The 16660-nt window shown below is 30.6% G+C and overlaps 3 protein-coding genes across 3 annotated transcripts; 2 read left to right on the top strand and 1 right to left on the bottom strand.

Moving 5' to 3' along the window:
• Positions 1-1204: 1204 nt before the first annotated feature.
• On the bottom strand, positions 1205-2817 carry LOC136997626 (uncharacterized). The gene is made up of 3 exons (XM_067348500.1): positions 2121-2817; positions 1550-1876; positions 1205-1463 (listed from the first exon to the last, which is right to left on the bottom strand). Exons 1-3 carry the CDS (start codon positions 2130-2132, stop codon positions 1401-1403), a joined length of 402 nt encoding a protein of 133 aa, XP_067204601.1. The 5' UTR covers positions 2133-2817; the 3' UTR covers positions 1205-1400.
• A 1685-nt stretch (positions 2818-4502) lies between these two features.
• On the top strand, positions 4503-6326 carry LOC136997830 (uncharacterized; the record flags this gene model as incomplete). The annotated part of the gene is made up of 1 exon (XM_067349228.1): positions 4503-6326. A coding segment is annotated over one exon (1824 nt), but the record flags the coding sequence as incomplete, so codon positions are not given.
• Positions 6224-7413, top strand: LOC136997624 (uncharacterized). The gene has a single exon (XM_067348497.1). The coding sequence runs from the start codon at positions 6546-6548 to the stop codon at positions 7287-7289; it is 744 nt and encodes a 247-aa protein (XP_067204598.1). The 5' UTR covers positions 6224-6545; the 3' UTR covers positions 7290-7413.
• The last annotated feature ends 9247 nt before the right edge of the window (positions 7414-16660 follow it).

Raw genomic sequence — 16660 nt, 5'->3', positions numbered from 1 at the left:
ATGTGGACATTGGAACTACGTAGCCATGTGCACAATTTTTGGTTTCGTTCCGTGCTATGTCCACGAAAGATCGATAATACAGAGTAATGTGCACATTGATGTATATATAATGTATATAAAATAAATTTTTAGTCTAAACACATGCACATTCATTATTTATTTTTATGTTAAAGCTTTATTTGTAATAAATTGTAAATAAGAACAAAAGTATCAAACGTTGAAGCAATCAGGCACAGATTTAATCAAATAATGCTTTTATTAATTAATTTTTTGTTAAGTATAGTTAAAAATTATCTGATTTATGTCGTGTTTGATGTCATTTTAATCGCAAAATTCTTATTAATTCATAAAAATTATTTTCAAACCGATAAAATGCGAAATAAAGGTTTTACTTTTCACTTTATAAAATGTTTACATTCGTGACTTGAGGGATGGGGAAGTCCATTGTAAGAGAGTTCGGAACTCTTCTTTGATGATAGGTCATCTTGCTCGCTCTTCACTCGCGGTCTCGCTCACGATTCTCCGGCCAGCTTAGACGATAGCAGGAGCGAGCGAGACGATGATGAGTGCGAGCGAGACAATAGCAGGAGCGAGCGAGACGATGATGGGAGCGAGCGAGAGGGAAATAGCAGCGTACAATGAATAGCCAGATCCTCGAGCTTCTTTGCACGCTACTATTTTTATCTCACTCGCTCTTATGATTGTTTCGCTCGTATAGGCTGATAAGCGGCCTGTGTGTGTGTGTATTAAAGGATTTGTACATTGAAATTGAAATTTTTTTAATATTCTTTTTATTTTATATATATATATATATATATTATATAATTTTATGACAAAATTAATTAGTTGTATAAAAATTATAGTTTATTTGTTTCCCTCCTCCTCTTCCTCTGCCTCGGCCTCTTCCTCTTCCTCCTCTTGTTCCTCTTCCTCTTCTTCCTCCTCTTTCTCCTCTTCCTCCTCTTCCTCGTCCTCTTGCGGCCGTAACCAGTGCTGCCAGTCGGGCCGGGTTGCCCCTCCAGTCCCTTCCAAAAACCAGGCTATGCCCAGTAACGTATTGTAAGCGTGCGGATCCCAGTAAATATAAATCTAAATTTTGATTTTTTTGATAACACAGATTGAAGACTAAATTTATGAAGAATAAGATAGGATAAAAATAATTATTTAAAAAAAGGAATAGGATGAGAATAATTGTAAAAAAACATTCTTGTATAATTATAAAGAAATACTTTATTTGGCAGAAATTATTAAGAATAACAACATTTGTTGCAAGGGTAAGGAAAACTGCCAAAAACCTTACCAGTATCTGTCTGTTCACTGGGATTGTGCCAAAACTGCACCCACAACACGTTACTGTGGTTACCATGGTTACCGTGCGCGCGGCCTAGCCGTTGGAGGGGCTACCCGGCCCGACTGGCAGCACTGGCCGTAACAGCCGCTATTAGTTGTCCCAATTGTTCCATCTGAAATATTAATTATTAATAAGACAAACATATCAACATAAAGAGTAAAATATTTGTTAAATATGTAATACAAAATTTGTACTTACATTTAATGTAATATTTGTCGACATCGCCGTTGCCATCGGTGTCGCCGCCGACGTCGTCGTTGCCGTGTCCATCGGCGCCGCCGAAATCGTCGTTGCCGTGTCCATCGGCGCCGCCGAAGTCGTCGTTGCCGTGTCCATCGGCGCCGCCGAAGTCGTCGTTGCCGTCGGTGCTGTCGATGCCGTGTCCATCGCCGCCGTTGCCATCGGTGCTGTCGATGTCGATGTCGATGTCAATGTCGACGCCGTCGTTATCGTCGTCGGCGCCGTTGTCATCGTCGGCGCCGTCGTTGTCATCGTCGGCGCCGTCGTCAGTACTGTCGATGCTAGCTGAAAAAGAAAAATTGTTAAAAAATACTTTACTATGCCAATTTTATAACATTGTTAGAAGTTAATACGTGAACACATATCATACATCATACATCATTCATCATACTTCTAACCAGTGTGACAAATAATGCACACACAAAAAAATCACACACTCATAAACATCTTAAAACGAGGAACAGACATTTCGTGTGATTAATCACGCATTAACTTCTAATAATAATTATATAATTATATTTTTACTTACTGTTGTATCCATCTCACGCTGACCAAATCTAAACTGATCCCGTGTCGCGTGGTCGCTACCCCTTCTTTTCCCCTCTTTGAGTGGCTCCTCCCATCGATCGCAACATGGGCTAGATCGATGCGCGTATCTCTATGCTCATCTCTGCGCCTTTATGTCCGTCTCTATTTGTTTTGTTTTTTCTTCTCTTTTTTTCCTTACATTCTCATTTTACGAGGCAATAGATGACAATAATCGAAAGTGTCTTTCCATTTGAGGCATTTGCTACAGCTTGTACGATTCGCTGCGATTCTGTGCGTAATTATTCTACACGTAATCGTGTAATTGCTGATAAAATATTCGGTGATAAAAACTTATTCGATTCTTTATTATCGAAGACACTGTCTCAATTAAATTAGCTGATATCAATTCATGATATTGTTACACTATTGATAATCGGCTAATTAATAATTCTATGCATTTGCATAGTAAATATACGTTTTTTTTTATTTCTTTAGTGGTATTAAAAACCTTTAATTTTTTTTCTCGTTTTTGTTTTTATTACCATATTTTTCATTTTTCTAATCTTATTTTATTTTATGTTTAATTAGTACTTGTAATACGTATAGTTTAAGCTAATTCACTTTATTAGTTTAAATATTTTTATTATTTTATTTCTGGAGAGTGGTTTTAATAATTTTAATTTTTATTTATTTTTCTTGTTTATTATTACCACATTTTTCAGTTTAGTATTCTTATTGCATATTTAGTAATCAAACTTTATACATAGATAGGAAAGTTGCTTTTAAATAAAAAATATTTTTTACAAGCACGAATAAAAATTTTTATTATAATAAAGTATATAATATAGTAATAATATAAATATTAATATATTAACGGAAAACAATAAAAACTACGATGAATCGTGAAAAAATAAATGTGTATGATAAGTGCGCGTATAGATATTGCCACAATGATCGATTTTCCACGGGTGCGCATTTATTTCGTTTTCCATCGAGCACGGATGCAAGACTGAAACTATGGATATGCAATAGCGGTAAGTTTCTTACATTTTTTGTATTTATTTTTATATAGTGTGTACATTTATTTGGAACATTATATTTGTAAGAGAAATTTTCATGTTTAAAAATCTTATAAAGATAAAATGCGCTGTAAAAGTTACGCGCTATAATTGTAGGAAAATATGAAAACATGAAAAATTAAAGGAGACTATAATTCGAAACACAGTAATACTATTTTATCAGCTTATAAGGTGACAGTACGATGTCACCTTATACGAGATGTCTGTCACTGATTTTAATTTAACTTATACTTACTGTATATAGTAATTTTTTATATATCTATATAGTGCTGTTTCAATAAAAATGGAAATTATATTTGTCGTGAAATTCTCACGTAAAAGCAAGTGATTTCGTTACAAATCTATTTGTTACAAAATCAAAAAATATTTTAAAAAAAACATCTTTTAAATTATGAGTTTTAAATTATCAGTAATCTATGTTTTTGATTAACTTTTATGGCTTCTTTTAATTTTGGTCTATTAGATATCGGGTATGAGGCTTTTTAACTGATAATTTATGTGAAACCTGCGATGCAATTAAAGTCGAGATTTCCAATAATAATCTGCGAAAGAGAGCACACAAAGTCATCTTGTAAATATAATATGTAAATATTGTGTAAATAAAATAATGTAATGTAATCTTAACAAGTAATTTTTTTTGTATCTGAAAATTATTCAAGACTTGTATGTGTGTGCATTCATTTTTCGAATAATAAAACAAGCATTATAATACTTTTGAACATAACATCATTAATGAAACGCGTACAAATACGTTTTACAATTGTGATTTTTGTTCAAATTACACATGTTATTCGTATAAAGTATTAAAATTGTGTATTAAAGTATTAAAATTAAAATTTACAATGAAATGAATTGACAGCCTGAAAAGTATTGTTTCTTTAAACTTAAATTGTGGAAAAAATAAAAATGCAATTTATTTAAAACTTGGCTCATTGTTTGAATACATATTAAAGTACGCATGTGTAAAATGTTATAACATTTTATTGTTAACAAAATATTGATATTGTAATGAGTTATCATAAATCGTATGAAGTGAGGTTTTTCTAAAAAAATTTATTTTAGAAATTATATTTATTTTAATATGTATTCTAAAAATATGTCAAATTTGAAATAAATTGAAATTTTATTTTTTCCGTAATGTATGTTCAAAAAATCAATACTTTTCAGGCTAATCAAAGTAGAATAACTCTTTAAAAGTAATGTTAGATCAAACAAACCCAGACAATTTTTCAGTCATCGCAAAATTTTCTCCTTAACATTTTATCTTTTTCTTTCTTTCGAAAGATTTATAAATAATCGTTTGCATTGATTCTGTTTCAGGAAATACTAAATTAAACAAATGGTCTGCGAGTTCAATCCGTCGTGCCGGTTTGTGTGCAGATCACTTCAGTGAAGATTCCTTTATAGAAAGGGAAGGTAAGAAAGTATTAAAACGCGGTTCAGTACCTCTTCCTTTCAGAAATATTGCCTCGCCAAAGGAAAGCAATGAAGATGTAGACATGGAGAGCATGCCTATTGCGATGACTGTTAACACAACAAGAAATTCTGCAAATATAATTAATATAACGGGAGCACAAGAAAAATGTGAAAACACAATAAGGCCAATAACATTCGAAAATATTGAAAACGATGGAAACGATGAAACGATGAAACAATTATTTCAATGGCCACCATTGAGAACCTATCGGTCACCGCAATTAGATTTTCAAATGACATCGGAAGAGGATGCTATGGAATGGTTAGAGTTAGAACCGCCAATCTGCGAAAAAAGATCAGCGCAAACTAATGAAAAAGAAAATGAAAACATGAATGAAAATGGAATAGAAATAAGTACAAATAAAAAAATAAGAAATGAAGACAATGACTTACAAATGATAATTAATTCTTTAAAAAATGAAAATATTCGTCTGCGTCGAACGGTAAAAACGTTAAAATTCCGTTTACAAAGATACATTCGACGAATACCCAAAAAGCGCAATAATACTAATAAGAAAAGTAATAAAAAGATTATACAAGAATTGATGGATAAGAATAAATTACATCCCGTTGCGAAGGCAATGATAAATTTGCAATTACATACGCCAAATGCATCATATACGGAAGAGGAAAAAAATATATCACAGCAACTTTATTATTATTCAGCTTCTGCACTGCGTGGTTTACGAAAGGCAGGTTGCAATTTTCCTGGTGAACGAACAATTCAAAGATGGCACGAAGAATATAATATGATGCCAGGATTTTGCGAATTTATATTTCGTAAATTACAAGAGAAAATTTCCAAACTACCTGTGGAAGAAAGATTATGCGCTTTGAAATGGGACGAAATGACGATTAAGTCATATGAAGAATATTCACTAAAATTGGATGAAATAGAAGGGCTTGTTGATTTAGGACCTCTAGGAAAAAAAAATGAGATTGCAAAACACGTATTTGTATTTTGTTTGGACAGCATTAACGCGCGTCATTCATGGCGTCAACCATTAGCATATTTCCTTGCTGGCACAGGTATGAAAGCCAAAGAAATTATATTTTTATTAAAAGAATGTTTAGATAGATTGAGTAAAACGGGCGCTGATGTGCAATTCGTAACATGCGATCAAGGCTCAAGTAACCAGAGTGCTTATGTAAAACTTGGCGTGCATTCGGATAAACCATTTTTTATACATAATGGAAAGAAATATTATGCATCGTTTGATTTTCCACATTTAGTGAAAAGATTGGCGAGTTTGCTGAGAAAACACAAACATCTGTATCGCGATGGAAAAATAATCGCATCATTTTCCGATTTTGAATTGACATGGTCTATTGATGACGCTACTAAAGGAGGTTCTAATTTATTATCTCATATTACGGAAGCACATATTCATCCCAATACTTTCGAAACGATGAATGTCAAAAGAGCTTTCCAATTATTCAGTCATACGTTTGCAGCCGCAATAAGAACTGCTGGACATGGAAAACTGTTACAAACAAATACATGGGATGCAACGGCTGATTTTACAGAAAATCTGAATAAAGTTATAGATGCTTGCAATTCTTACAGTCTTAAAATCATATATGGTGGAAAACGACCATTGTCCTCCAAAAATCCTGATATAGAAATGTTATTAACAGATTTTGTCGAATGATGCTCAAGATGGTCTATATCGCCAGACAGATTATCGACAATTCCTTGTTTGAAAGGCTTCAATTTAACTGTACAAGCTATTCTTGGATTATACAAAGAAATTACAAGACGCTATGAAGAATTTGAACTAGCTACAGGATTATGTAATCAAGACTCAGTCGAACATTTATTCTCTAAATTAAGACAACGTGGAGGATTTAATCCCAATCCTACAGCAAGAATGGTTCGACTCTCTTTGAGACATATAATATCTACGGGATACATCCCCACAATAAGCGATAAAGGCAATGTTCAATGCCCAGAAGCTGAATTACTAATTAATTCACCGACTCATCTAGTTAAAAAATTAGAAAATTCATTAAACGCAAGTCATACCGTTGTGCAATGTGATGTTAATTCCGAAGACGAATCATTTATGGAGGATATACAAATTTTTGAAGAATATGATAATATGGAAGATGGAGAAGAAGATGATACACTTAATATATATGATGAAAATGCTATTACATTTTTTGCTGGATATATAGCACGACGAAATTTTGCAAAAACCAAGTGCGACAATTGCCGTAATTGTATGATGAAAACGCCAATGGATAATGCTACGGAAAATGAAATGTATATAGAATTTCGAGAATATCCAAACGCAGACGAAAATGCTCCTAGAGTAACGAAATTAGTACGACCGACAGATTTGTTTATAAAAATAGTTCAAATACAATTAATGACATTCAATCATATATGGCAACATTATTGGGCGTCTAAACAAATTTTAGATAAAATAACAAATGCATGTATAAATGCAACAAATAAAAAATATTCTGAATGGCTAGATAAAAATAATGCATGCTACAATCATCGGCTGCAAGCGTTGAAATACATGATCAAAGTTAAATTGTACTCACGCACGAGATATAACAATCGTGCTACAAAAAGAGGGAATATAAAAAAAATCCCAGAAAAATGAATAATTTATTGAACAAATAAGAAATGAAAACATGATTGTAGCATGAAAGCCAGAAAGAAGTTAATTTTGAGCACCATTCTTCAAGAAAATACAAAGAGAATATGAGTAAAGAAAAACATCATATGTATAACGGAAAAATAAAAGAAATAATAATTGAGTGCAATATAAAAAGTTAAAAGTTGAAATAAAAGGTAGCAATATATTAGCGAACAAAGGTAAGCAATACAAAGCAGTACAATGTAGAACGCAGAAAATTTTTTATAAATAAGAAATTTAAACATTTTTTACGTATTAATTGTATAACAATATTAAGGATATATACTTCCTTTAATTTATTATTGTTCCGTTGCATCTTATCGTTTCTTTATTATGGAAATACTTTTGCTATATTGCATCATAATATTCATAATTTCTCGATTGTTGTAAATGTTAGCAAATTGTTACTTTGCAGCGAGTATGACTTTTTAGTAATAAGAAAAAGAAACATGATTTTTTCAATTTCATGTAGAAGATCGCATTCACAGTTGAAATAATTGCATAAATCGTAGACTAGCAGGTCTTATCACGGAATTAATAATGAGTCTTAATATGGTCATGCTACGAAATTGTAAAATCATGTATTTTCTTGTTACCAATGATACGAAATAAGATGCAAAATGCAATAATGATTTTAGGAAGTATCTTAATTCTGTAATATGTTTATTAAGTAAGCAAATAATATATTGCCACTTGGTATTCTACAATTAAAAAATAAGGTACACATGCGTATCATACACACAGATATACACAGAATAACAAAATCTAATCAAGTAAGATTGTGATTTTTATAAATCACTCGCAATAAAACAGACGTCCTGAGACATAAATATAGAAGAAAAGACGTCAAAAATATAACTGATACTTTCAGTTAAAAGAAGGAAACCTACATCGTAGATTTCCCCGTGATAAGACCTGTTAGTCTAAGATTTATGCAATTATTTCAACTGTGATTGCGGTCTTTACGTCATGCTCATTAACGGCAATATAAGTAAAAATAAATAAAATTTCTTTTTTATATTAAAACATCATTTTTATCCTTTCAAACATTTTTTGAAAATAAGTTCTACGTTCAAAAGTTTAATTCTGCTCAATATAAATAAATATGTGTACATACATGTAAAACAATGGCCTTCTTGTTTAAAAAAAATGTTCTTTCCAAATAATATAAATTTTCATATTACAGCATAAATGAAAACATGTTAATGTTACAGTAAACTAAATAAACATTTTGTCCACAAACTTTACATGAGACTAATGCCCGGCTTCGCAAAAAAAATTTATTAAGTTTTTTATTTCTTCTGATTATATTCTAAGTAGCGCAATTTCTTTAAAAATCATTTTTTTGCCAAGCTGGGTATTTGTATTATTATTTCGGAACCTCTGATCTGTATCCAATATATCCTTATTTTGATTCCTTTTCTTTCTTTCTGATAGATATTTAGTATTTATATATAGTATTGATATTATTAATAGTACATATTTTTGATGTTTTAAATTAGAATTTATTTGTGGCAGAATTTGTTTCAGCTTTTAATTTTGAATATATTTTAGAAGATTAGCATTAATTGTTATGGTGGAATATGAAATAACTATTTTTTGAAGGTATAAGATGAATATTTATTGAGGTATTTGAATAGTTTAATATGTTAATGTTTTTTGGACTTTAATTATTTTGAAACGAAATTATTACTGTGGATATGTTTTATAATAAATTCATAAATTTATATTAAAAAATTACTTAGTCTTTTTAAATTATATGGTAATAATAATAATAATAAAAAATTGTGTTAAGACAGACATTCAATAAATTAAATAAGAGCTAATAGAAAATTATTATTTCCACATTGTTTTTAAAATATATTCTTCGATATTAACTATTATTAGTAAAATTGTTATCTAAATGTATTAGTGATACAAAATTAATGTAAACAATAAATATTATTATGTCAGTATTTGATAATGAAAAATGATGAGATATAGTAAGAGATATAGATGAGTAAATAAAATGTATTAAAGATAAGACTGTCTTAAAAATACTTGTCTTAAAAAAACTTGTCTTAAAAATATGTAAGAAAATGGATATTATGGAATGGATTGCGATCCTAATAATGTTAGTAAAATAAAATAATTAATAAAAATTTAAAAAATATTTTATTTAAAGAGTGCAATCTTATAATATTTATCAAAGATTTTATTCATGTGTGTGTGTGTGTGTGTGTGTGTGTGTGTGTGGTAAAAAATAAAACATTATAATTAATATTAATAAAGTTAAAACTCCTAATATTTAATTTCAAACTCCTTTGATTAATTATCGAAGAATTACATAAACAAATAAAAAAAATATCTATAACAAAAATTTATATATATATAACTCTAAAATAATTAACTCATACAATATATATTCTTTAAAAAAATTTATCTATCATCACATTTATCTATCTATCATGAACTGTCTTCTCACCAGCCGCTTGCCAGCGACGGGCTTGACAGCGAACGAGATGAGCATAAGAGTGAGTGAGTGAAACAATCATAAGAGCAAGTGAGATAAAAATAGTAGCGTGCAAAGAAGCTCGAGGATCTGGCTATTCATTGTACGCTGCTATTTCCCTCTCGCTCGCTCCCATCATCGTCTCGCTCGCTCCTGCTATTGTCTCGCTCGCACTCATCATCGTCTCGCTCGCTCCTGCTATCGTCTAAGCTGGCCGGAGAATCGTGAGCGAGACCGCGAGTGAAGAGCGAGCAAGATGACCTATCATCAAAGAAGAGTTCCGAACTCTCTTACAATGGACTTCCCCATCCCTCAAGTCACGAATGTAAACATTTTATAAAGTGAAAAGTAAAACCTTTATTTCGCATTTTATCGGTTTGAAAATAATTTTTATGAATTAATAAGAATTTTGCGATTAAAATGACATCAAACACGACATAAATCAGATAATTTTTAACTATACTTAACAAAAAATTAATTAATAAAAGCATTATTTGATTAAATCTGTGCCTGATTGCTTCAACGTTTGATACTTTTGTTCTTATTTACAATTTATTACAAATAAAGCTTTAACATAAAAATAAATAATGAATGTGCATGTGTTTAGACTAAAAATTTATTTTATATACATTATATATACATCAATGTGCACATTACTCTGTATTATCGATCTTTCGTGGACATAGCACGGAACGAAACCAAAAATTGTGCACATGGCTACGTAGTTCCAATGTCCACATTTTAGGTCCACAGGTGGCGTATCGCTTTCGCGGATCACGTAAAACCTGGCCGTGGCGTCTCTCAGGCTTCTCTCTGACATTACTATGAATTATAACAAAAAAAGATCATCTTAGGCCGGTATTCATAGTCCGTTCTTATATTCAAAATCGTCTTAAGTACAAACTTATATTCGCTCTCTTCGTCAGACACAATCTATGTGTGACGAAGAGAGCAAATATAAGTGCTTAAGACGATTTTGAATATAAGAACGGACTATGAATACCGCCCTTAATGAAGGTAAAGCTTAAGGCGATGCTTAAAGAAATCTTAATTTATGATTATGAATGTAGATGGCATCTTAAGTCCATGCTTAAGACAATCTTGGATATAAGAACGGACTATGAATACCGGCCAATGTGTAGACATATCTTTTAGGATTAACTATAGAGTCCTAGATAATCAGAGAAGCGCAACTGGTGTTAAGCCCGTATCAGACGACGCATTGAAGATTGAAGATTAAAGATTAAAAATTGAAATTTGACCAATCGAAATAAAAGAAATTAAAAGTTCTTTATTCTGATGGTCAAATTTTAATCTTAATCTTCAATGCGTCATCTGATACGAGCATTACAAGCCGTAATTGGCCAATCTGAAATTTATTCAGCAGCCATTAATAATATGATGAACAATATTATTGTTTATATTCTACTGACAACTATTGTCATAGACGGGTCTAAATATTTTATGTGAGAATATATTTTAAATACACCATGTTCGGAGTGTGGAATTCCATACCTTCAAGGAATCGAGGTGTGGAGTACTCCACACCTTCCATAAAGAAGTCTCCGACCCTGCTTGTAGATATTAAACCTTGTAATATATAGACTCGTATTTTTAATTCTTATCTTGCATTTGTTTATGTTTCAAATGTGTTCTTATTGAATAAATAAGGTTAGAATTATAGAGATTTAGCTGCGAGTATGGTGAGAATATAGGCTATGTTTTTCGCGTAAAATAATATATTTTTGAACTCGAATGTATCACTTTCTTAGTAATGCCGAAGCATTTATTTTCACACATTTTTGTAAACAAACGAAACGTTTGTTTCACTAAAATACGACGATAAAATTAAATAATTTAAATTCATCTTTTTATTATCATAACATACACTTCTCTTAACATTACTTCTCTTATTTTGGCTATATTATCAAATAATATTACAACTTACAATGAATATTCTAAGAGTAATGGAAATTTATGTAATAAGCAACGATTGATAATGATCTTTAATCAGAAATTTATGTTGCGCTATTGGACTGTTCAAAGTTTAGTTTAAAACTTAATCACGAGCTGTTTCTTTGGATAATATTCTTTCGCAATATTCAAGAATGTCGATGAATATGTGTTTTGTACATACTTGTTTTTCATAGTTAATAATGGTAATTACATTTTTGAGATAACGGTCCTTGATGTAGACAGGTTTGTAGATAAATGCGAATTGAAATAGACCTGATTTATTCGAGTGATAGCTGCACGTTGGCGATTACTATTTTACTGTAAATGCGTCTGAGTATCTCAACGATTCTACATGATAACGCAAGATCGCGCTCTCGCAATTGCGGCTACACACGCTGATAAACGGTCTATGATACCGCTGCGATTATTGTTAAAAAGTAATGGAGTTCGATCGACGCAAAATGCGGTCGAGTATTTTATCCTTTGTGCATTTGTAGCAGTAACTCTTAAGAATCTGTACATGCGCGGAAAAGATTGACTGTGAAAACACGATTGTGAAAAAATGTATGCTACTTTTAGTTGTGAGAACACAATACAATTTTGATTCGTACGTGCAAATTTCTTATGTTACAACTCGAGGATAAAATTTTTATTTATTACACATCATATCTGAAACTGCGTTATGTCAAAATGATGTTGGAGGCAAAAATCAAGTGTCTACTGAGATAAAATAATTATTAATTTTAGTGACAAATAACTTAGTTCAGTATCTTTTATCGTGTTTTATTTATTTTATATTAAAAAATATATTTTTATCATATTCTTTCATCGGGAATTATTTTCTATATATATATATATTATTACACGTAAAACGTAAATCGATAAAGAAAGAAGTTTTCTGTAAATAACGAATTTTTAAACAAACCAAAGTAAAATGGTAAGAGAGCGTAATAAAAAGTAAACAATTCTATTCGCTTTTTTATCTAATACTAACACACAAGCTACGCGTGTAGCGCGTTTACTTTTTTTAATTCGTTTAATTAACCTTAAAATATGAACTGTCAAAGTGTGCAACTTGACAGACGCTTATGATACGAACTGAGTGCAATGAAAAAATCAATTGGCATCGCGGAAAAATGGCAACAATGAACCTCGATACTATCGAAATATATCGGTAACATGCCTTTTTTAAGAGAAGACTGAACACACACAAGCGCGCGGTACACATTAAAAGAATTTTTAATTACAATGAAATATAAAATATGTACATTTTACTATTAAAATCTTCGCAATGACAACTGTTCACGATATGAATTTACTACGTTTACACGTTAATTTTAATTGGGTAGTAACATCCATAGTTATGAAACTGGCCAATCACAGCTATCCCTCTAAAAAATGGAATGACTGTGATTGGCCAGTTTCATAACTACGGATGTTATTAAACCCGATTAAGGGTGACGTGTAGTCATTAATATATTTTAGTGATTAATCGGATATTCGTAAAGATACAAAAATGCAATTTCGAACTTTTGATAATTTCGATACAAAACACATATTTTAGACGTTTCGTGACTTTTTTTATTATGGATCATTTACCACCAATAAAACATAGTAACATGATCAACCAATATGTCATTTTAATATAGTTGACATTATAATGAGTTGCCTTCTTAAACAACAATTGTTAAACAACAATTGTTTAACGGCAATTGTGTAACTGTAAACGTGAATCTATTGGTTTTTACTTGCATAATACAAAGAGAGAATTTAAAGTAGGTCGTGGTTTGCAAGACAAACCGCAGCATGCATTTGCATGCAGAAAGTATGTGCGTATACCTGTGCCATGCACCGAACAGAAGGTGGTAAGTATGGCGCAACAATGGAAAAATTCCGTTTGCACAGCTTGTCAGGAAGACAAGACAGTCCACGTGCATCGTCCCGAGAAGGGAAAATGCTTGTGAGAGATAGAAACAAAGATGGCACAGTACTGTCATGCATACATACCGGGTGATCCATTTTAATGATGAGAATCACCCGGCTCAACATCGCCCGTGAAATGTAGCAGAAACTATAACTATTACTGCGGATATTGTTTTTGTAATTAAAAAAAACTATCGTTGCGTGAAAATGTAGAATCTGAATTACATTAATGCAAAATTATTTTGTGTAAAAAGAAGTTATGGTATTAATAAGCTTGATTTTCCAATTTTTTTTTTTTTAATACAAGTAATCTTTTTGTATGAATGAGGATATTTCGGTTTCTTTATCATTCTTAATAATTTTCTGATTAACTAAATGATTATAGTTACAAAAGTTATATCTTATTTTTCAATTTTTAGAATTAACATAAATTTGATTTTTTGATAGCTATTTCTATTTCGAAAAAATCAGTAACTAATTACGTTTCACGCTGCGAATCATAATATTATCATTTATAGTCAAGATTTATTGAATCATTTTTAAAGATCTTGCGTATCGGAATTATGGGCGACATTTGCGTAGACATCAAGTGTTTATCAGTTTTGCGAACTACAGGTGAATCTTTGATAAGTAAGGGTGAAAAGTATGATGGATGAACGCTCTCCTTTGATATATATAACAGCTCGTTAGGCATTGAGTAAACAGCACAAAAACCCATGTACGTCTAATCTTGAGAGTTGGCAGGTGATGTCTTTCGCGTATTCGAAGCGGTTATCATCACCGGTGCAATTTTTATCGAGTATTAAAACCATGTGTACTCAGTGTACAATTAATGCTAAAAATTGTCACTAAAACGTTCATTTTCTTTCTCATATAAATGCGCATTTAGAAATCTATTTAACGCTTTTATGATTATTTACATTCAATTTTGTCACAGAAAACATCATAATTAAAATAAATAAATATAGCAGTTATTTAATTTACAAATTTTTTATTGTACAAAACTTAAATTTTATTCTAAATAATATTTTAATATTTCAGATGATAAGAGTCAAAAATAATGAAAAATCCATGTTACACGTGTTATTTTTAGATAAAAAACACCAACAAGTAAATAAATCGTAAATGGCGTAAACGCGTGAGTTGAGTACCCCTTTGTTACGAGCGACAATGAATGCAGTTCGTGTCAGGTGTGTCAAATCGTCGCACACAGGTGCGAATAACTACAGTCTACATCGCTGCCTGTTATTTCTCCGGCCTATGCAAGCAAAGATTAGACGCGGGATAGAAACAATAAGCGCATAAGTTATAGAGGGCTTTTTCCATGATTGTCAGTGTGGATCCAACGTGTACCGCAGCAAAAGACATTGTTCTGTAATCCGCGTTTGATTGTTCCACTTTTCACGTACAAGAATATTCTTCGATTGTATATTATATTTGCTAACTTGTAAAAAACACGTGTATTAAAACAAGGTTATTAAGATTGTATCTTGTAATATTATAAGCTGGAATTATACGCGAAAACAATCTATTTCTCATTTTTATTAGATGGAAATAAGATTTATAAGCATCCAATTTTTAATTTTGACTTGAGAGTATAAGTCAACTTGTTTCTATATATTTTTAATATACGAGCAATTGTTCAAATAAGGACTGATTTTTAAAAACTACAGAATTTTTGTTAAAGATTGTGAATTTTATTTGGCTGAACAAACTTCTGTCAATTTTTTTTAATTCATTTATATTTTGCAAGACATTTGATAGTAAATAAATTTTATGATTAATTTTTATAATAGATTTTTCAATTATTTCCTGCAATATATAATTTTCTTTACAACCTATTTCTTTGTAAAGAAATTTTTATTAATTTTTCAATCATTTTTTGTTTATCAAAATTGTTTACATCAGATAATTAAATAGATGTATTTAATTATATGATGTAAAACATGGTTATCGAAATTGTTTGTGGAAATATACGCTGATTGAACTTTAGAAGAGAATAGAGAAAGATATTAATAAAATCGTGCTACGTCTATTGTTAAGAAAATTGTAACATAACAGAAATGAATGAAAATAAGGAATGTGTCATCGACATCGCCGAAATGCCTTATTCACAGTGGACTATTACGAAAACTTGGCAACCTGTCAGTATTAATGTTCAGTAAGTAATACAAATTATATATTGAAATATATTATTTTATTATTGTAAGTATATCCAAGTACATATATTGTTTAATTCTTATTTTATTATGGTATTTACTATGGTAATACAATTTGAAAATAAATTCTACAATAAATAGAAGATTTGGCTTAGGGAAAAAGTCTTTTTACGAATTGCTGATAGATGGAGATCTGATCGATTTTTGACATAGCGCTATTTTGTGACATATTAGGTTATTTATTTTTGGAAAGGTGTTATTTCATAAAACATTTTAAAATAGAGTTATCATATATTTGAACGATATTGGTGCATTTAATTAAATTTGGAAATAAGTGAAAATCAGGAACATTTTCGACACATTTTACTTTTTTATTATAAAAAAGGAAAAAACGCTGCACAAGCCAAAGAAAAAATTTGTCATGTTTATGGAGAGGATGCTTTGACTAGACATACAGCAGCGAATTGGTTTCGCCAATTTCGGGATGGAAATTTTGATATAAAAGACGCACCTCGTTCTGGTCGGTATTTATTCATATATATTGAGATTAAAGAGATTTATATTCATTTAATGATGAGTTATTTTAGAGTTAATAATTATTCTTTTTTTATAAATATTTTAAGAATATGGATTTTGGAGTTGATATTTATATGTTTAGATAAAAAAAAGTTGTTACAAATATTTTTGTTTATAGTTTTGTTACAAGTTTTTTTTTGTTTTGTTTTTTAAGAATAGTAATTTTTTATTTTTTTTTTAGATAAGATTAATTCCAACTTTTTTTAAAATTATTTATTGGAGTGTGAACC

Source organism: Linepithema humile, chromosome 2 (genome assembly GCF_040581485.1).
Source record: "Linepithema humile isolate Giens D197 chromosome 2, Lhum_UNIL_v1.0, whole genome shotgun sequence".
Lineage (NCBI taxonomy): Eukaryota > Metazoa > Arthropoda > Insecta > Hymenoptera > Formicidae > Linepithema > Linepithema humile.
This window is presented reverse-complemented; position numbering and strand designations above follow the sequence as displayed.